Below are 21,413 nucleotides of genomic sequence, written 5' to 3'. Positions count from 1 at the left end.
CATCACAGTCTTGCAATTCCTTTCCATGTGGTATGCAATATGGGTGCTGAAAGAAAGTAATTTGTATTGTTTTAACATACTGAAAGGTTAAAAGATTGTCCGCGAAGTAAGTGAAACTGCAATTGTCCCTGTCCTGTTAGAGGTGAAGGAAATTAACTTATGTTTCCACAGCAACCACAACTGTATGTTGCATGCATGCGGTTAGAAATTAAAAGCAGCATAATATTCTCTGAAACATTCATAAGCACATGCAATATATCCAAGTAAAAGCTGAGGGAATGACACATTTTTATTTCCTTTGTTAAATCATAATATTACATTAACAGTGGGTTTGATTGGGGTTTTGCTTGGCAGTAGACAGGAGTGGGTTGCATCAGCATATTAATAAAATAGTAAATTTTATATAAGTTAAAATAGTATTTCCGATAGTATTTCTAAGTCTTAATGAAGTGAATAAAATTAAGTTCTGTGATTTATGATACCATCGCAAACTCGCACTGAAATCACAGACCTGTAAGATTCTCTTAAAACATATTCTATTCCTTTCATGGCTTATTTTTCTAGTATTACTCTAATATGATGATTAACTGAACTATGATCAGAATTTTAGTTTCATTAATATAACCATACACATGAGAATATACTAAAGGAAAGCAGAATAATTATTTCAGAAGTCTTAATTAAGTTTTTTCTTTGTTATGATTAATACATTTCTTATACTCAGATTACTAATTATTACTATATAATTTCACCTTTTACCTTTCAAGGTTCTTTGGTGAAAATATTGCTAATTTAATGTTAACATGGCTATTTTAACATTATGTGGAGACATAAGAAATGGAACTTTCCCATATAAAACATATTCCACATTATCTACCTAGACATTATTTAATTCTACCTTCAAAAGAACAGACTAGCTATGAATCAATCATTACGGTGTTATTCCATGCACTCTGGGGACATTCTGTACAGTATGAACAGGCTTTGGAACAGTCCTGGCCAATTCCCTTAAGTTAAGAAAAAGAAATGAAAAGAAAGTCTGTCTATTAGTCCTTTAAAATTAGTTTTAATAATGGCTTATTGTCCAGTCTTCTAAAGGTGAAAAATCTGGCAGAAACTAGATGATAGTCTATCTCTGCATTGTAGCTCACTGGTTCTCCTGCTCCAATTCATTTGAGGCAAATCAATTTATTTAAATAATGATTTAGGTAAGAGAAAATGTTGAATTGACAGTATCAAAAACTGTTTCACAAAAAAGATCACATTTTTATATCTCAGGTTGGATATTTGACTTTAAAATGTTTAAATTATGCTCTCTGAAGAGTACAGAAGTCCCTCCTAGGCCATTCTGTCATGTTGTCTTGCTTTGTCATTGCTTCATGTGTTACTATTTATTAATGTAAAATTATGTTTGCTATTTCTCTGAAATGACTGGCTCTTTGCTAACGGTATCCAACATTTATGATCATTTAGCCCTAAACATTGCTTGATACACACACACACACACAGATATACATGTAGGTATCTGTGTGTGTATATGTGCATATATATTTGTGTTTGTGTATACATCAAAAACACACACACACACACACACACACTCTTGATTCACACTGTACCTGACCCCAAAAATCCACATATTAAGATTAACCGACTGGATGAGAACTATGGGAAATGACATTTGTTAGTTACTTGGTCAGAGGAAGGGTAGACAGAATATATTGAAAGACCAATAATAACTAAGAGACTGCAGTGTTTGTAAAGTCGATTCTGTGCTATAACTATTTGATAAACCAATTTATTACATGCAATTTACCAAATAATCTCTGATGTGTTTAGAATGTACTGCAATTCTTACAAATTTACTCCAAAACAGAAATCTGTCTTATTTCTACAAGGAAGCTTTTTCAAACTCATCAGACTATCTTGAGAACTAAAGCCTGTTTTCCAAAGAGGCTCAGAAAAATTTAGATATCGGAGTGTCTAACTCACTTGAAAGGAAATTGATACGTAGGGTCCTAGGGACCAAGCTTTTTAAAAATGTGTCCAAATTGCCAGACCCCATTAGATTTTTTCCCGAGCTATTTTAGACTAAACCCTTTTGCCATTTTGGCCTTTCCCACCCCCTTAACTGCCTTATCATTACACACAGTGTCTTTAAAGTCTACTTTGGTAATTTCTGTAATACAAGCCATTTCGTATTCTCCTTTAGGGCTAGACAAGCATTCCTTACCTAGCTTCGGATGCATATTTTACCACTGGCAAAGTTTACTCACTCTTCACCACAAATCACAGGCAGAAATATGAGCATATTGGCACATAATCCCCAACTCTGTAACTGTACAATATTATCACAAGATTTATCCTTTGTATCACAAAATTTATCCTCTTCTTTGGGGATACTGTCAAACTAGAAAATTACAGAAAAATGGAGGGGTCAGTGTAATTACCCATAGCTGGAACCTTTTTCTCCATTATAGAGGATAATCTACTGCTCTGTTCTTTCAGATAAGACTAGAATCTATATATGTCCTCCAGCAGTTTACTGAGGTTCAAGATGGGGGACTAAATTCTTCCTTTTTTCTCCCTAAAAGAAAAAGATTTCTTTGTTCTCTGAGCATATAGACTTAAAGGATATCATGTTATATGTCTTTCAGAAATGTTTAAGGTGCACTCAGGGAACTAAATGGCTTCAGTAATTAAAAAAATGGGTGATAGTGATTTTCTACTTTAAGTGTCCAATAAAAAGTCTGCTCAAGTCAGCAATGACTGAACATTAGCATGTATTTGTCGATTTTTGGTCACCCTGGAAAAGTATTCCAAACTGCATCACATTTGAGGGCAACCCGCTTAGAGGAGTTTCAGCATGGGAAGATCTCAATGGCCCCTGGAAATTAATTGTCCTTACCTCCTTTTAGAGTTGAGAAGTGCCTAACCCATGCACTGGGGAGCAGTGTCACTATGTCTAAGAAATTGTTGCAGGGAAAATGAATAGATGACAGATAAAACGATGATCTTCCAGGCAGGAAAAAATGTGAGGAAAGAATGGTAATACAGGAGGAAGAGAGAGTACAGAAAATATCCTGAAGGAAAACAGATATAAGAAATGGCAAAAAAAGAGATACTAGGTTCAGTGGCAGGTGAGAAAAGTGGGAAAATGAACAGGGGAAGAGGAGGAGTAGGGGAAGCAAAGTAAATTTTAAAGTATTTGTTTTTAAGAATGTTTATTGCCTCTTGTGAATCCAGCAGAGTACCCTTTAAGTGGAGTGATCCAATTCTACCTCAATCATAGAGAGCTGAAAAGATGTTTAGATATATAATGTATCACAGTTCATTGGGATTATATTCACCTTATTGACTGATGCCCAAAGAACAGAATAAACTGTGGGGAGATTATGGTGAAATTTTGTGAACTACCTAAAAGAGAGAGCTCAAAGTCCTAATAATCTGCTTATCTGATTTGACAGTCATGAGAGCAGAAGAGAAAAGATTTTAGAAGGAAAAGCTGAGCCCTAGACTGAGACAGAAAAGAGTCATCTTGCAAGGAAGAATTGGTATGTTTGTTTATACATTAGTCAAAATCATTTTGCATCTGCCAAACTTGTCCTGGGGACACAGCTGTGTGACTTCACAGGCAGAATGATAAATTCTGCTATTAACACAAAGTACTTCATCATTTTGCATATCTTTTTCTCTTACTACATATCTTTTAAGTATGAGACTGTCCAGTGGGTAAAAGTATTGGAAATACCTTATAAATAAACCCATAGCAAAAAGGATTTATCATTTTAAAAATATGTTGGTCTAAAAAAACCAAATAGTTTATTATCTCCTGGATAACATCTCCTTGCAAAATAACCAGAATGAAAACCAGCACCATTAAATGCAGAGACTGTTACAATCCATCTTAATGTCATATGGATGGGGACAAACTTCTACTGTGGAAAACCTCATGAACCTATAAACTGTCATCTTCATTTCTAATACCTGTCTGTCTATAGGGAGTGGGGACACAAACTCTATAGCTGTGGGGAAAGAGTATCTTGTTCCATTCTTACCAATTTATTTTTGTTATCATACCATATGTCAATTTGAACTGTTTTTAGATATCCAACCTATTTCTGCTAATTGAAATAACCAGATATAAGAAGTACATGATCAGAAGTGTGAGGAAAAATACATTACAAAGTGAATGGCAAATTATGCTCCTTTTAACCAGAATTAGCAAACAGCTCCCATATCCCTCCTCCCACGCTATCAGGCTCATTTGTCCACCCTTGTTCTTTGTTTCTAGAGAGAAGAAATCCGCACTCAGTTGGAAAAGTAATTGTGCGACTTCATGATACTTGAAAAAGACCTGGACTACGGCTGTTCCAAATATCCAGGTACTTACCACTGTCTTTGTTGTTACCTGAATGTCACACAAATCATGGGTTAAAAACCCCCCAAATCTTAGAACAGGCAATCCAGCAGCCCATTGCTTGAGTCAGCCTTTCTGTTACATTTTACTACCTCAATTTTCATTCACTGATCTTGTTATATGATTTAAAATTTGAAAGGACCATAAAACTTACTGTTTTGTGCCAGAGCTTGAAGCAGACAGTCCAAGCATCCCTCCAAGCTATCTGCCGTGCTGTCAGTGGCTGTTATCTTCAGCTTTTTCAAGGCATCACTTAGATTATCTGCTTGGTTAACACAAAGAAAAGAGAAATCAGTGTCCTCATCAATCTGGTAACAGCTTTATAGCCTCAAATGTAAATAGTTACTGTGAAGTAAACAAGATCCTGTTTCAATGAAGAAGGAATCTATGTCTGTATTCTGAGGATGTAAAAAGCCAAGAGTCAAAGGTTTTGGATGAAATTAAACTTTTCAAATTTAAATATATATTTATCATTCTTCATCTCAGAGGAGGATGCCAGGAGGCACTTTATGAAATGCCACTGAACAGCAATTTAGCCATCAATATTCTCTCAGCCTTGTTGGTTTAGAAAACCACCAGCAGCATCTTTGCTTCCATCCTTCTATGTGGAAAAAAAAATATGATGAAAATGAGCACATCTTGCATTTTTTCATCAAGAAAAAGGGAAAGTAACCGAAAATGCCATTTTCTGCATGCTCTGTAGGGTTCCATCTTGGCTACGCATTCACAAAGCCCTAGTGCTAAGCTTACAGCTTTTTAAGTATTATGCCATTATCCACCATAATCTTACAAGCGCCACTGTTTATATGAACCGTGTTACTCTTTATATTCAACTGATCCATAAAAAATGTAAAGAAATCTTCTAGAAATAAGAAAGTACTGTTGTGGATTTCAGATGATAAAATCACCCTTCCCTTTGCAGGGGAAGAAAAAATCAAAACCATATAGCGTAATTCTCAGCAGATATACATTTATCCTCCTGGAAGTCGGGGCAGTACTACTGCTGCCATTTCGAGTATTCTGTTTATTCACAAGCCGAGTGTAAGTGTCAACAGCTGCAGTGCAAGTCGCTGGCTTGCCCGCCTCACTCTGAGCGGACTAGCCTTTTAAAAAAACACCAGCGCTGATACAGTTTCCATGCCAACTCTGTCAGTAAGCAGAAATTGTTACTCAAAACAAATAATGTTACATAGCGTCTAGCTGTCTACTGTTCCCCAGTGACTAATCAGAAAGCCCTGACCCAAGCCCTGTGGTACTGTAGATGCAGTTTCTTTGTCATACAACCCTGGCATCATCTGGCCCAGAAAGGCAGCCACCACCACCTTGGGAGCGGTGCAGGGGGGGGGAAGCCCCTCCGCAGCAGAGCTGGGAGCTGCTGTGCCGAGCGTCCTCCCAACCTGCTCGCCTGTGGCATGGTGCAAAGGGGAGCTGGCATGGCCGGGGCTTGCCTCATGCTCCCTTCGTTTGCCTTTGAGGCACTGGTGGCTGATATAAACTATCGCAATGGATACCTGGCAGGCATACTATGGAGAGAGTGGTACCTCACTCCTCCTGAAGCTGCTCTGCCTCTCAGCCAAAGCTGTGGATTTTGTCCCATTTCTGTTTTTGATTAACATACCCTTTTGTAGCCCAATATCCTATCTAGATAGAAGTACGATGCTTTATTTTTCAAATTCTCAGGATTTAGGTATGAAATTTGTCATGACATAGGCTATTAGGCAGATAGTTTACTGCCATAATGCACGTGTTCCCAGCTATGCTATAGACAGAAATAACCTCACTCGGAAACGCTGAGAGCCAGCAGCGGGAAGGCGACTCTGTGAGAGCCTTTGGGGCAGCTGCCCCCTGAGACCTCCAGCCTGCCTCCCTGGCACCTCTCCCCGCGGGGCTGAGCTGTTGCCTCATGGCACAAGCTAGCAAGAAAAAAAAAGGTTCATCACTTCCCCTGGTACTGACTTACGCTACCGTCGCGCAGGCTCTTACTGAACTCCATTCAACTGACAATAGAGCCGAACAGGCGCTGCAAATTCGCACTGCTTAAATACACTTTTCAGGGAGTAACACTGGAATTCGTCAAAAGACACAGATGCAGGGTATCCCGTGACCAGCCCCAATAACTACAGTTTAAGACTGTGTTCCACCTCCTCTTACTCTTTGTTCACCCATCTTCCTGCCATCTTCCTCTCTTGAGCTTGCATTTAATGTGGCTCTAACTCTCTTTCATCCTACAGGCACTTCTGCTCATCTCCCTATATACTCACACACATAGCTTTGAGATTTCAGCAATTTACGACACAAGCATTAAACCTTCTAGGTAGATATATATAAAAAACCCCAGGGGTCCCCACTATATAAGAAGAACTGGGGAAGAAGAAAACACATAAGTAAGAAATTCACCTTCACACAGGTTTTTTGTGTAGTAGGGAGAGAGGCTATTGTTATCAGGGAACTCACCCAGACTGTATTTCTCTCTTATCGCCTCTTCTACCTTGCATGCGCCCAATAAATCCCAAGCTTCCACTTATAAATTTATTTGACTGTACGAAGAGATGAGTGCTCCACCTCTAATGTCTGCCATCCCTTCCTCTCCCTGCCACAGCAGAACCTGCGGCAGGAGTTGGGAAAGTCTCCCCAGTCCTTTGTCCCACCTCCCCTTTCTGTTCACGGCCACGCAGGTTTTTCTGGGGAGAGCCCACTGTTTTAACACTCTAAGTTTCCATTTTAGGGAAATCTATTCTCTCCCCTGAGCAGCTCCACAGATTTCTTCTGCCACTGTAGTTTCCACAAATGCTGTGAGGTGAAACCAGCCATGGTGCCTGCCAGACTCCCTGCTGTCCGCAGAGATCTGAATAATGACATCGAAACCTTATTTAGGAAACAAAGTCAAAATCATTATTTTGCTTGGAACATTAAAGCATCTCTGAATAGTTATTACGACAGTGCTGGTTTTTATCTGCAGACTTGGAAAGAGTACTGTATCAGTCATGCTTAGGTCACGTTCAATAAGTTAGTTTTACATCCATGTCAATTAAACAGATTTTACAAGAACCCAGACAGTGTAGAATTCAGCAACACACATCTGAGAGAAGCTCTTATTTACTGTGAGGGTACACAGAGCCAGATAGTCTAATGAAGAATTTCTGTTTAATAATACCTTTATTACTTCCCCATCTCCTATAAAAGTACTACTTCTACTGCAAAGTGACGCAATAACAGATCTTGACTTTTGTTCCTATAGTATAAATTGTGAGTAATGAAATCACATACTCCACAGAGATCAGAATACGGATCTTTTTTAACTGAGCTCAGAACAACTGGCAAGTCATAGAAAAACCATGCACAACTGTGAATTAACCTACCCACGGACAACTTAAAGGAGAAAAGCCATAGTTGGGTGGAATGGAAAAAAAATCTTGCCCAAGAGAAGTATTTTAACAGCACAGGAATTCCGTATCATTCATGTGAGAAAACTGTGATGTATTCAAGTCCCAGATAGCAGGAATGCTCCAAAAATAATTAATGTACTGTAGAAACTTTGTTCTTTATTGGTTAGAAGCATCCATAGTATATACTTGAAAATATATATTTTTTTAACAATTGATCTACTACATTGCCATGAAAGTCACATATTCAGTACTGGCACAGGCTAACAAGGAAAAAACTTGCAATCCTAGCTACTCCGAGATGGCTCAACTACAAAACATTTTGTCTTCCTCTGACAATATATTTGAGGCAGTCTCAATAACACTGTAAACTGTGCTGCAGGAAAGCAGGGAGTGCCTCAAGCAATGCAGAGAGTTGCAAGGATCCTGTCTCGTGGAAAGTGTGGCTTAGACCCTCCACGTCTCGAGGAATCTTTGCTTAAGAAGATGAAAAAGATTGATCAGATTCATGGGTGGATGAAGAAGTCATGTGTTTTGCAAATAATTCTGCAGTTTGTCACAGAGGCACAGGGAGAAATAAGTAGGCACCTTTCTATTATTTGCTAAATAAAATCAAGCAACCATCTCATAATTAGCAATCAAATGATAGAAAACTGAACGTTTATGAAAATATTTCCATCCTCGGTAGACTGGATAAAGACAAAAGTCAGACTTTTCATACACAAATGTAGGTCCTTTTTCATTCCCTCAAAAATATTCAGGATTTGGCATTTTCATCAACTTGCTCCTGCTATAAGAAAAGATAGCAGGCTTTAGTGGTCAATGAACAAACATAAAATTTAGGTAAATTTAGTATGAGTACAACCATGTATGAAAGGAAGGAAACAAGCATTAAAAGCAAACCATTCAAATGCAGTGAGAAATTTCATGCATCATAGAAATATTTTCCTTGAAAGGCAAAATGCTGTGAACTACTGATAGATAATAAAGTACAAAGCCTCTAGCAATAAGGCAATGTTGTTCTTCATGAATACTCATCTACCTGAAAAAAAAATTATGAGGCGAAAACATAATCTCAGCTCATTTCTTTTAAATAGTTTAAAAATTCAATGAGAAAGAGACAATTACTATGCATTTTAAGTTTCCATAATGGCACTAATAAGACAGTATATGTATATTATGCACAATGGTGCATTTTGGGCAAAATTTTCAGATGCCTACTATCTAAATATTTCAATCCCCAGGGCAAGCAGTTCAATTTTCCATGGTACTGAGCATATGCACATCCTCCTGACATACCTGGACATGTAACCCTAACTTTTAGACGCACGCTTCAAAAGTCGATGGACACTGGCATGCCCCATGACTTTTAAAATGTCTTATCTAACTATGCTGCAATGTGAGCGAAACTGCTTTCTACTAAATATGATTAGATACTATAATGATAAGTACTCTTAAAATAAGGCACAGAAATTAAATTAGAAACCATATGCATAAAGTATAAGTGATTCTAAAATAGATGATACAATAGTATTTGATTTGCTAACAAACCTATGACTCTAAACTTACTGCACCTTGAGATTGATTCTTTCTGCTGTGCAAATAAACAGGAGCAGGAATTTGGTAAGAACAGACCTGTGGGGACAATGTCAGGCTGCAGTTGCAGAAGAAAGAAGTACCCAATTTGCTAGCTTTGTCTCTTTCTGTCAAAGCTAGGACTACCTCCCTTTCCAAATAGGGTTAATGCTTCAAAAGACATCATCTTTACTTCCGAAATCTCAGACATATGCAAATACATATTGAACAGAATTGGGGGGGGGGAGCCTTCTGAAAAGAACAAAACCTGTAGATCGGACAGTCTGTGATGACACTGACAGGGATATTCGGAGAGAAAGGACTGCAGTGTTCCCACCATACAATTATGCAAGGCTGCCTGATTCCTGCAGTTTCACTGCTGCCTTGAACCGGTCATTTAGGGAAGAAGCTGCAGATGCTTTTCTTCCAGGTACAAAAACGCTGTTGTTTTCTTGTGATCATCTGTCTGTCCGCCTGCCTTGCTTACCTTCCCCACTCTTCCTCTCTTTCTGTACAAGCTGTTCTCAGCAGGCTTGTTATTGCACAGGCTGACGGGATTCTCAGAGATAAAAACCCATGGGATAAAACCAATGTAAGGAATGTTTTTGATTGAGTGTCAGGGAAACGTAAGTAAATTCTGTCAATATGTAAGATCATGTGAAAGCTCACATCAGCAGGGATGATTTGAGGTGACAAGCTCAGGATGGTAAAGGCGAAAATAAGCCTAGCAGCAATAGCTGATTTCTATGGCAGAGGTGCTCAGCAGTCTGCCATCAGGCCCTAAGTTTGTGAGGCCTCAGGCCAAAAGCTCAGCAGTCTGCCATCAGGCCCTAAGTTTGTGCGGCCTCAGGCCAAAAGCTCAACAGAAGTATGAGCTACTTTGCTGATGATACCAAGCCCAGGGAGATATTCTGTCAGTCGTACTTACACTGGGCTTCCAGGATTGCTTTCCAAATAATTAGTTCTCTGATCTGGACATAAAGCCCTGTATCTCACAGACTTTTGTTCCATATATCCCAATGATACAAACTGGTAAGTCAGTCTGGCAAGAGCTGTCAGATCTAACTCTTTGGCCCACTCCACCTCCTGGTGCATTCTGCTTTCCCCTGATACGTATTCCTGCTAACACATTCATAAAAAAGGAGCGGTATAAATTCTGTAGTAACTCGCACTGCTTTTGGTGGCACGGCATTACTGGCACCTTCTGCAAACTCCTGCTGCCTCTTGTACTGGCATTTTTACAGGGAAAAATAGTTGCAAAGTGAGGAACATAAGTGAATGCTCTTATATTCCATTTCATTTCACCGCACCTTTTTTTCCCTGAAAGCTTTTCTGTGAGTTGTTCCCATTTTCAATCACTTATTTTATGCTGATAAATTGTTCTTTCCTCTCTCAAAATCTGGTAGTTCATCATCCTTGTTCAGGGTCAGGGCCACAGAAATGCTGAATCGCTACATATGCTTTTACAAAGTAGCCATGAGTGTATCTAGGGATGCAGTTTCTTTATACAAGAACCAACTTGCTAATTTTACCTTGAGTTCGCAGCATTTTCATCCAAACCAGAGAGAAAGTCAAGCTACACAAAAAAAGCAACTTTTGACACTGAAATTTTAAAAATGATTTAGAATATTTTAACTGAGTGTTTAGATGGATAGTTTTTCTCTGTAGAGCTTATTCTTATGTATTTTGTAATCTCTTTCCAGGATAGCTAGTTTAAAAGGTTAAAGAAATACTCTGTTTGAACATATCATTAACGTATTCTGTATCTTTGATTGACACCCAGGATACTGTTGTGGTTACAGGGACCAATATATTGATGGAGGCTATAATACTCTCAGAGCCTCTTGTGACTGAGTCCCTTTACTGCCTCTTAGGACACAGTGAGACATCAAATTAAGCAGTGGGAATGCTGTCACTTGAATGGGTCTTTTTGTGTTACAATGCCTTAAAAATATCTTAAAAATTCAAGTACGTATGTCTATATGGTATGAATGAAACCACTGGGGAAATATATTGTATATTCAGTGCAAGTTAAGCACCATTCTAGTATCTGGGGAAAAATGTTGGAAGGATTAAACTTCAGCAAGCACTTAATTTTGTGTGCAGACTTTAGCTTCCTAGAATTTCTGTAAAGCTAACCTATATGGAAAACCCACCACTGATTCACCACAGCTGTTTTTTGACTAGAAGTGTATCACTGAGGTTATATTACTCAGGAACTGACACACAGCTCAGACACTTAAACCATCTTGGGCAGCATCCAGCCTCCTAGGACATCCTTAGCCCATGCTGTTAGCTTCCTTCTGATATCATCTGTGTTTCTATTTGAATGCAGACCCCATGCCACCGGCAGAGCACTCTATGCACGGTGGTATTTAGTGGTGCCCGAGGTGCCCTTGGCCATGACACCTACTCGGCAAGCTGCTGCCCCGGCCGTGCCCCCGCAGAGTTTGTTTGCTCCTGAAGCTGGCTGCCTGAAGAGCAGGCATACTTGTCTGAATTACTTTTTGGAGCAGGAGGCCCGGCAACTGGCAAGGCCTGTAGCATGTCTTTGATCTCTAATATCTCTGGTGTGTAAGGACCCTGGATGACCCTGCCCTAAAGAAAACGTAGAAGACTGGCCCAAAATTAGCAAACCCGCTGGTTCCCAGGGCATTGCATAAGCTGGCAGGAATGAACGGGATTCCTTCTTGAATCTAAGTAAGGAAGAGTTAAGACTCTTCCCCCTGGATACTTTGTCAAAAGATACTAAACTGCAAATGACAAACCATTTATTTACCTAGACATGCAAAATACAGGGAAATATGCAGGTTTTATCCAGGACAAAACAACTTTGCTCTGTCCTCACGTTTAGGCCATTGCCAGCAAATATGCACTCACCCAGCAGCTGCCCTCAAGCACTCCCAAAGTGCACAGCGTCAAGCCACCTAAATCCCTCATTAGAAATGACTCTTTTCTTAGCCCAGCCAGGAGATTTTGAATCTTGGCACCTGATCTGGAGCAAGACATATGCTGTCAGAGGCTGGGGTAAAGAATTCATTCATGAGAGGTAATGCCAGGAGGAAGTTAGCTGGTTACTGTCTCCTAAAGAAATCAAAAGTGACAGTGCTTACCTAACAGCAGAGGAAAGTCCAGTGTCATTTAATGGATTCCCACAGCACTTCACCCTTCGGAGGAATGACCCATGGGCAGGCCTGGTTGCGAGCGGGTCCTTATGAGTGCTGTGTTTCACGTGCTGCCAGGACATAGCTTGGACAACCCAGATGTGAACCATGCCTGGTACAGACAGGAGATGGATCTCTGTGGGCTACCTGAACCTGTGCTCCATCTTGCTTCTCTGCAGCATAATGGCACTGCAGGGCAGAGCTGGGAGATGGAGGAGCTGGCCATCCAAGCAAGACCTAATGGGCCTCTTTCATTACTGGGCTCCGTTGTGCCCAGTTGCTAGGGAGATATAGGTCACCTGGCAACTAGACTCTGTTCTGCAGACACTGTTCAGTCAGCGGCACCACAGAAGGCTCTCCAGGCACAGAGAAACATTCCTCAGGAGCCAACAAACAGGCACCGCTGCTACTGCCGTGCTGGTTAGAGCTGCAGGTGGCTCTCTTTGCTTAGCATCGTTTGAGGGAGACGCTTTTGGCTGCAGTGGCACTCTTGTACTCAACCCTTCCAAGTGGCAGCCTGGCACAGGATTCCTCTCTGCTCCTCGAGGACCTCCCCAGTGTGAGTTACGCCACTGGTGGAATGGGCATGTTGAAAAAAAGAAGACTCTCTTCGTTAGAGTCTATGCAGAGACGCAGCAGGTCCAAAGGCGCAAGGTAGCACGTGCCAGGGTGGTGCTGACTGTGCTGCGCTGCCCTGGAAGGTGTGCGGGCTGCCTGCTGCTCTCCCGGGCACGAGGGCGTCTGAACTGTCTGAGGATGCGCAACGGGGAGCCATGCGGAGGGCAGAGCAGACCAAATGCTCTGTGGCAGTTCAAAAGTCAAGAACTATGCTCGGAAAGGAACAGGAAATAAAACGGAAAACCTGTAAAATTATCACTAAGCACCTACAACTCGAATACTAGATGCAGCTCGAGGCACCCCATATTGTAAATGACACCCTGCAGAACTAGAAAAGGCTCAGATACGGCTGAGCAATCCACTCTTCAAGGATTAGTTAAACAGGCAAGGACTCTTCACCTCGAAAAAGAGATGACTGCGGAGAAGAGAAGACTGAGATATATGGAATCATGTTAAGATGATGAAAAGAGAACTACTATTTACTCTTTCTCCTAACACAAGAACTAGAATACCAAAATGAAACTATCAAGCAACAAACCTGAACAGAAGAAAGCATTTTTTTTCACATCATGTGTAATAAACTATGGAACTGTTAAGAAGCTGAACCTATAAATGGTTTCATTAATGAATTAGGAAAAAATTATGAGGAAAAAAAAGTCTATGCATGGCTCTTAATACTAAGATATACATAAAACTGCTAGCACAGGAAGTTTTGAAACAGCAGATTACTGGAAGCTGGGAGCATACCACTCTGCACTTCTCCTTCCTTAGGGTGTTCTCCTAAACATCTGCTACTGGTCACTGTCAGAAACAGGACAAGCTGGGTGCAATGACTTTTGGTAGGACTCATTGGCTATAGGTGGGCTGAATGGCATTTGCAGTGGCACGTTGTGGACCAGTGCCCAGGCTTACCATGGAAAGAAGGTGGCCACACACATCTCGCCAGATGGGACTTTACTGGGCCAGCCATTTGGACTTGGCCACTTGGAGAAGACTTGGGGTCCTGCAGTTTCGTCACAGCCAGTAAGGTAATCCTTGTGTTCTCAACTGCGTCTTTAGTACTAGACAGGTCCGGAGGCTGACCGTGGCCCTAGACAACATTAGCACTTAAATCCATGAATCCAGACTTCTTAATCAGGGAGGGTCTTAAAAAAAAAAAAAAACAAAACAAAACAAAAAAAAAACTGCTTGTTTGTCTCTGTCCTACCGTGTTCATGAATGTAAGTTAAAATACTTTGCAATTAATTTTACTAGTTCTAAGAAAATGCTGATAGATCATTAATTGCAGGGTTCCTGCTGCAACCTGTCTTTAACTTAGGTACATTTGCTCTACTTTTCTAGCATAGTAGCTAATTTTAATGAGATTGCCTATTTTTGTTAACAGTTCAGCCACTTCATTCTTAAACACTTTTTGAATCTTAAGATATATACCATCTGGTCCTAGAGACTTGTTACTCTTTCATTTATCCATTTGCTTCAGCATCTGTTCTTCCGACACCTCGATCTCTCATAGGGCTTCATTTTTATTACCTGAAAATACTGATATTCTATGGCTTACTGCCACCTGAGCAGTAAGCTACTCAATTATTTTTGGTAATTAACAGGTCCGCCTATACATGCTAACAACTACTTAGTTTGTGTTCAAAATAAGGATAGAAACCTAAACTAACCAGCACCAGCCAGCATTCAGTTCACTTGGAATCTATTATCAGTGCAGAATTTTCATTTTGCTACAGCCTAGTTTTGGTTAATTTTAAGTAAAAAGGATTATTTTTCTACTTCTGAACTCCCCCAATAACATGCCCCAAAATATGCAAGAAACACACATCTTTGCAAGTATAATTAAAAGGGTCAACCCTAAAGATAATCAGAGGCAGAGATTAGTTGTCATTTTTCTTTTTTTGCCCTTAAGAGTAACTGGAGATCTTTGAAAATAATGTTATTATTTTATTGTAGTCACAGATAAACAATAGATATTAATACAAATGTATTCACACTATCACAAGCCATATTGATCTGTAGCTCCTGTAATTATTTTTATAGGCTAACAATCTTTGGCCTATTATTTAAGTCATGAGTTGCAAAGGCTAGATTGCAAGAATGACATTTCAGAAGATTTTCTTGGAAGATTTTGTCCCTTCCCTAGGAAAATGTGATACAGATTTAGAGATCTTTGTATTTTATGATGAAACAATGAACATCTGGAATTATCTTAAGCCCAAGGAAACTGATGAAAATTCAATGAAATCAACAGAACATCTTTTATTGATCTTCAAGGTGTTTGAAAGCATGTCCTAGAAGGTCCTGTTTGAAACAGGTCCTAAAAGAACAAGGAAGTAAGAATTTTTCATTAATAAAAAAAATATATATTGTGTTTGATCAAAACAATCTGTACTGAATGAATTTTGTTTAAAAAATCAGCTAATAATAGAAAAAATAATTATTTCAACTAACAAAAGACATTGCTTTCAATTTATGGAAGTACATCTTTGGGGTACTCTATTATTATGAATAGTAGATAAAATCATATAGGAGTACTCATTTAAAAAAATATATATATTTAATTGGCAGATAACTACACATTTTATTTTCATATATTCTTTTTTTTCCAGGTGTCTGATCTTCACTGATCTACACTAACAAAACCCTGGAGACCTGGAGGGGATAAACAGAAAATACTAATTAGGACTTCTGATAGACAAAAGGTCTTTTAAATTGCTCTTTGGGTCCTTAGCGAGCAAGAAACATAACATCCTCTACAATCAAAATTCAGTCCAGAGTGGTGGAGAAATGCTCCATTATAGAACAGGTAATGAAGCAGGTAAGACGCATGTTTTATCCTACGTGATGTGCTGTATCAAGGTTAGTCAAAATTTCAGAGGAAAAAGGTTTGGAAGCAGAATATAAGAAAAAAATACCTTATTGGCTCTACCTTAAGTAATACATAATTTTCTTCTCTCAGAAGAAAATCCTCTCAGAATTTTATTACGACTCTTTTAATAAATATATTAATTCCATAAACTTATGCATATCATAGTTCTGGGTTCATCATTTCTTCAGAGTCACCCTACTGAATGGGAGATATTATCCCCCCGCCCCTTTTAAGACAATCTTTAAGTGATTTCTCTCCCCAGAGGACTACTCAGTGTCCTTGCATTTCGGGAAAGCAGCACCACAATTCTGAATATAGAGGAAAACAGAAGTTCAGTGCAGCAATTTTTCCATATGTGGAAACAGGCGACGGCAGGGCAGGGAATCTGCACTGTGTCTTTACATAATAGAAATGTCCTTTGACACTTCAGCTCCTGCCAGCAATAGCACAGAAAGAGAAGCTGCTAAGCAGTCAAAAGACTAGCTTTTAACATCTCTACAGTGTATTTCTCATCTGCCCACTTAGATTACCCAGGGTTGCTAAACCTCTTCTAAAGAAATCTGTAGAGGTAATGTAGCAGGAAGGTAGCAATCTTCCTACTCTGTTTACATGAAAAAAGTACCATCTCATTTCCCAGGTGAAGAGATCGCACCATCATCAGAAATAACAGCTCAGGCACAGATGTAGTATGTAGAAAAACAAAACAAAACTATAAAATGGATATAAAAACCTAAGCCTTGGAACAGCAAGTGCTTTTAAGGTTCTATGTTTTTATATTTTGAGAATAAAGGTAATGCTGGAGACAAATACCTGTGCATCAAGGTGTACATGGATTTTTCTTATTCTGTGCAAGTGCTACCAAAAACTCCAATGTTAATAACAGATGAAATGTTCTCATATAGCCAGATTCTGTCAAAATTTATGCTGTAATTTATGCCATGCAGAATCACCAAAGCCAGGGAGCACTGCCGTCTCTGAACAACTGCACTGAACAGATGAAAAACGGGAAAAAAACAGTCCAGGATTTGAAAACACGCGGTGAAGTGCGCCACTGAGTATGATGGGTGTTCTGCCCCTTCCTCCTCCCGCCTCCCACAGGTCTGACCTGCGACAAGATAACACGTGACGGCTCACGCGAAGTGTGCTTGGGACGGGGGACGAAGCTCAGGCTGCAGGTGCTCTTCCTTCCAGCACTGCCGGTCTCCACACCAATCCCTGCTGAAGGACGAGACAGCGGCCACCTTGCCGTAAGCAGGGCTTTTGCAGGATTTAAGCTACCACAGGCTGCACGTGAACGGGCTTTATGAAAGTAAACAACCAACTGGTCAGTGTATGTAGCCACAGCACTCAGTTTGCAAAAGCCAACAGCCTCTTTCTGCTGTCACCTAGATTCTGGCTTTTTAGCTCAAGTTATGGAAATTAATCTTTTCCACAGCAGCTCCCAGAATAGTTAAAATGATGCAATTCCCATGCTGTCAATTATCACAATTTTATCATGTATTAGCTGGTATTCCTCCCAAGGCATTACTCCCAGGGAATCTCATAAATACCTGAGACTATGAGGCTTCATTTCTCAAGACACATTTTTTAGCCCTCAGGTTTGGAAGAAAAAACTTGAAAACATAAACTAGATGCAAAAATGTAACCAGAAAGAACCCAAAGGCCAGTCCTTTAAAAATAATGACTTTTTAAGCCAATCTCAGTGATTTTTTAGGTTTCACTCATAATTTGGCATTCTCAAGTTCACTTGTGGGCACAATTATACAGGCACTTACCACAATTTACTTCAGCATTAGCTAGATTTGAACAAATGCAGCCATTATATATGTAATCCCCCAAATAACTAAAACACCTATCTGTGTGAAAAAAATTACATGTAGGCTAAGCCATGACAAGTAATAAACTGATAGAAAGTTCTAGAATTCAACCACCCTTCATGGCTTTAATCTGACCCTGTAAAATATTTGCCATACAATACCATGTCTAAATACATGAGGTATACCATGTTTTCCAAGAGACTCTTATCTCTTTCAGGATAAACGCTTAGTCAAAGAACGGCTACGTAACATTTTATCTTATCCTCCTTGGCCACTTGTGGTTCTAGCCTCGTTTACCACATAATATTAAAAAACGCTGTCCTGAAAGAAGAATCACTACTTTGCTCATTGCCTATTACGACATTAGTATCAATACACTGTATCTTAGTGTTTAAAAATTATGAATGTGCCTATTTTCACACTATATTTATAAGGTAAGGTGGAATCGATATACCGTTTGAGAGATGGGGGAACTAAAGCATAGAAAAATTAAGGTCAAAAGTATTTGTCTGATAATGCGGGGTTTCTAATCTGCGATATCTCCTGCTTTTTATGTTCCAGCGTACTTTATGTTCTCGATGTTTCTGTAGTCTTCAGATTCAGATGCGAGTTATGCTCAGCACTTTAATAAAACAGACCACAACACATCAAGGTAGGTTTCAAGAAAACAGGAGATGTGATGGGAGATTTGCTTGAAAAAAGTTGCCTATCGTATTTTCCTACAGTAACTGCGAGTCATGGGTGGTGGTGGTGGAGGGGATTTTCCAGTTCATTGTGGAAACATTCAGCTGTTAACTGAGACTAATTCTCCTCTGCACACGGCCCCCGAACCTCATTTACAACACGGTGTACAAGTACTGCAACCTAGGAGGCAGGGGTCCCCAACGTAACAGGTCTCCTTCACCAGATCGCCCTGGATTTTACTGTCTATCCTATGCACAGAACGAGAAAAAATCTATGGGGAAAACAACAGGACCGAAACAGTGTCTTAAATGATGACCAATACTTCAGACTGTTGTCCAAACCTGTTTCTTGCTAATGCGAAAACAGAAAAACGCCAAGGAAATGAAAACAGACAGCCTAAGGCAGACACTCAGCATAGAATATAGCTTATCCAGCAGAGTCAAGTTCAGCAATAAGTTTAAATGACTGAAGCAATATCTTGTAAATATAGGGGCAGCCTTAATAATAATCAGTGTTGCCATTTCCTTTAAAGCCCACTGATACATTATAAATAGAGAACCACACTGAGCTGAGGTACAGAAAAGAAAAGCTTGTATGTATATGCACACAACTAGCAGGGCTTCCTCTTCTTTACTGGTGCTTTTCTTCACTTGTGTTTGCATGTTTGCTGTTTTATTTTGTTCCTTTCTCCTTTCTATTTCCCCTTCCTCACCTGACCCCCAAAACGCTTTCTGCCTGAAGCATTTTTAATCTAAGAAGCAAGAGAGGCTTCATCAATCAGTAAAATAGCAAGAACAGAGAACAGGTGATAGAAAACAAATAACAGAAGAAAAATCATCTACAAAAATAGTACGGCCTAGAAACAAAACGTTTATACTGTGTTAGGTTCTCTCTCAGTTCAATCTTTTCTTTCGGATGCTCTTCACCTGTACTACCGCATATAACCTTTCCTGACCTTCTCTACTCAGAAAGTTTTGATCCTAATGTGACTCAAATTATCTAACTCAGCTGGTAAATGCTAATCTAGGCATCACACAAACAAATAAGAGGAAAATGGTTTTTAAGAAAGTTTTTGAATTTTCCTTTAAATTATTTCCCTTACATATTACAACAAACACTGATTATTTTTCCTTATATAATTTAATTGGGCTCCCAATTCCTTACACCTTTTCTAAGTTCTTTACAACCAAAGTGAAAATATGGCTTGTTAAACAACAAAATAACCCATATATAATACCAGAAGTTGGGCTGAATGGACATTTATAGGATGCTACAACGCAGGACAATGATTTAGATTTCAAGTATACATTCCTAATCTACAGTTAATCTACTGTTCCTTTTTTTTTAAATGAACAAATATAATCTCTTTCCCCTTCTAACGATACTGGGCCCATCATCTACATGAAAGCTATGAATAGAGATTTATTTCAGATACATCTCTGTGAAGTCTCTTCACACAGATTATCTCAGAAATGTATTTGAGACTAATGGGCTCAGATTTGCCCATTACTAACGACTTCAAGGCCCAGCCCAAAAGCTGCCTGTTACAAGAGAATCTCCGAAATGCTCATGCTAAAGCTTGCAAATCCTGCTACCTCCACTGTGTCGGCTGCTCAGACTGGCTTTTTATCTTCCTCCAGTCTACCTAGAATCTTGCAAATTGCAAGACCTAAAAATAATACGTTTGGGCTTAACTATGTGCTTTCTGATTTCCTTCCTTTTAGTTGTTGTACTCTGTTACCACAAAGGCAAGAAATTTGATTCTTTTTAAAATGAAAGTTCAGAGTCTTAGATTCAAAAGATTTCCAGAACTGGGGCTTTAATAATAATATAAAAATAATTTAAAAAAATCAGGCAATACAAGGCTGAGAATAAAATGGTGAGGACTGGCAACAGTAATGAAGACAGTATCGCTGAGAAAAAGTCTCAATGACTTCAATGAGCTCTGGATCTGGTCTTTGGCCTACGCTATGCAAATAAGTACATGCAAATTAGACAATATAAGTACACACTGCAATATCTGTCATAACTGTATTTATGCTATCAGTCTGAGTTATTGAACAAATATCAGATGTGATTCTGTTCAAAGCCCTCTGGCTCATATCTGACCAGCACCAGTGAGAATGTTGCCTGAACAAGACACCCAGGCTCAAAATTAGTATTGCTAGCTCTCATCATTGTATGCCATGTTGAGTGTTTTTCTTTACACCCCAGATAGGGCAATCGAGAAGACAGATGTTATGAAACACTAATTCGTAACACAGCAAGTTTCTAGCTATCATGGGTTCCCTGAAAACCTTGAACATGGAAAGGAAGCACTCAAAAGCCAGAGGGCAAACAGAGAGTCCACAGTGTACCAGGGATTTTGCTTCTTTGCTTCTTAAGCTGTCTGGTTTGAAAGTCATCCTGTGATTTACCAGAGGCAAGGGAGATTTTCAGTTTTCAAATACTCCTTACTGACAACAGAACCATGATGATGTCAAAAAGGAGGATTCACATAAATTCATGCGATGTGCTTGTCAGAATCTTTAAAATGCCAGTCCGACATCGCTACTGTCAGTGGTTATTGATGTCAGAAATCAAGGTCCTAGGTGTGTTTTATCTCTTATAAAAATATAGCCTTTAAGTCTGTTTATTGAAATGTCTGTTTCTAAATTCTGAGGGTTACTTTCAACATGATCATTAATTGTGCATACAAAAACACTTTTAAAAAATTCACTAACAAGTTGTGATATTTAAATTACTATAAATGGCCAAAATTATAACATGAAAATTTACCTAATTTCTTTGCAAATTTGTTATCTTTTAATTGCCGCCAGTTTTCAGAAATTACAAAAAACCTCTCATTTCTCTTTTCTTACCTACCATACAGAAATGACAACC

The 21,413-nt window shown here is 39.2% G+C and overlaps 1 protein-coding gene and 1 long non-coding RNA gene across 4 annotated transcripts in view; one reads left to right on the top strand and one right to left on the bottom strand.

Moving 5' to 3' along the window:
- RAP1GDS1 (Rap1 GTPase-GDP dissociation stimulator 1) overlaps window positions 1-21,413 on the bottom strand; it is a 106,517-nt gene that overhangs the window by 62,005 nt on the left and 23,099 nt on the right. For 2 of the 3 annotated variants that reach the window (XM_064510506.1, XM_064510508.1), the window contains exon 2: window positions 4,572-4,682. In XM_064510506.1, coding sequence (XP_064366576.1) covers window positions 4,572-4,682 — 111 coding nt within the window. The remainder of the gene's footprint in view (window positions 1-4,571; window positions 4,683-21,413) is intronic. The other variant, XM_064510507.1, reaches the window with a different exon arrangement.
- LOC112988598 (uncharacterized) overlaps window positions 1-21,413 on the top strand; it is a 97,835-nt gene that overhangs the window by 56,037 nt on the left and 20,385 nt on the right. The window contains exons 18-23 of the long non-coding RNA XR_010388888.1: window positions 3,465-3,551; window positions 4,292-4,382; window positions 13,929-14,185; window positions 15,770-15,978; window positions 16,974-17,276; window positions 18,408-18,498. This is a non-coding gene — a long non-coding RNA (uncharacterized LOC112988598). The remainder of the gene's footprint in view (window positions 1-3,464; window positions 3,552-4,291; window positions 4,383-13,928; window positions 14,186-15,769; window positions 15,979-16,973; window positions 17,277-18,407; window positions 18,499-21,413) is intronic.

This window comes from Dromaius novaehollandiae, chromosome 4 (genome assembly GCF_036370855.1).
Source record: "Dromaius novaehollandiae isolate bDroNov1 chromosome 4, bDroNov1.hap1, whole genome shotgun sequence".
NCBI classification, from domain to species: domain Eukaryota; kingdom Metazoa; phylum Chordata; class Aves; order Casuariiformes; family Dromaiidae; genus Dromaius; species Dromaius novaehollandiae.
The sequence above is the reverse complement of the archived record's forward strand: the minus strand, read 5'-3'. Positions and strand labels throughout refer to the sequence as shown.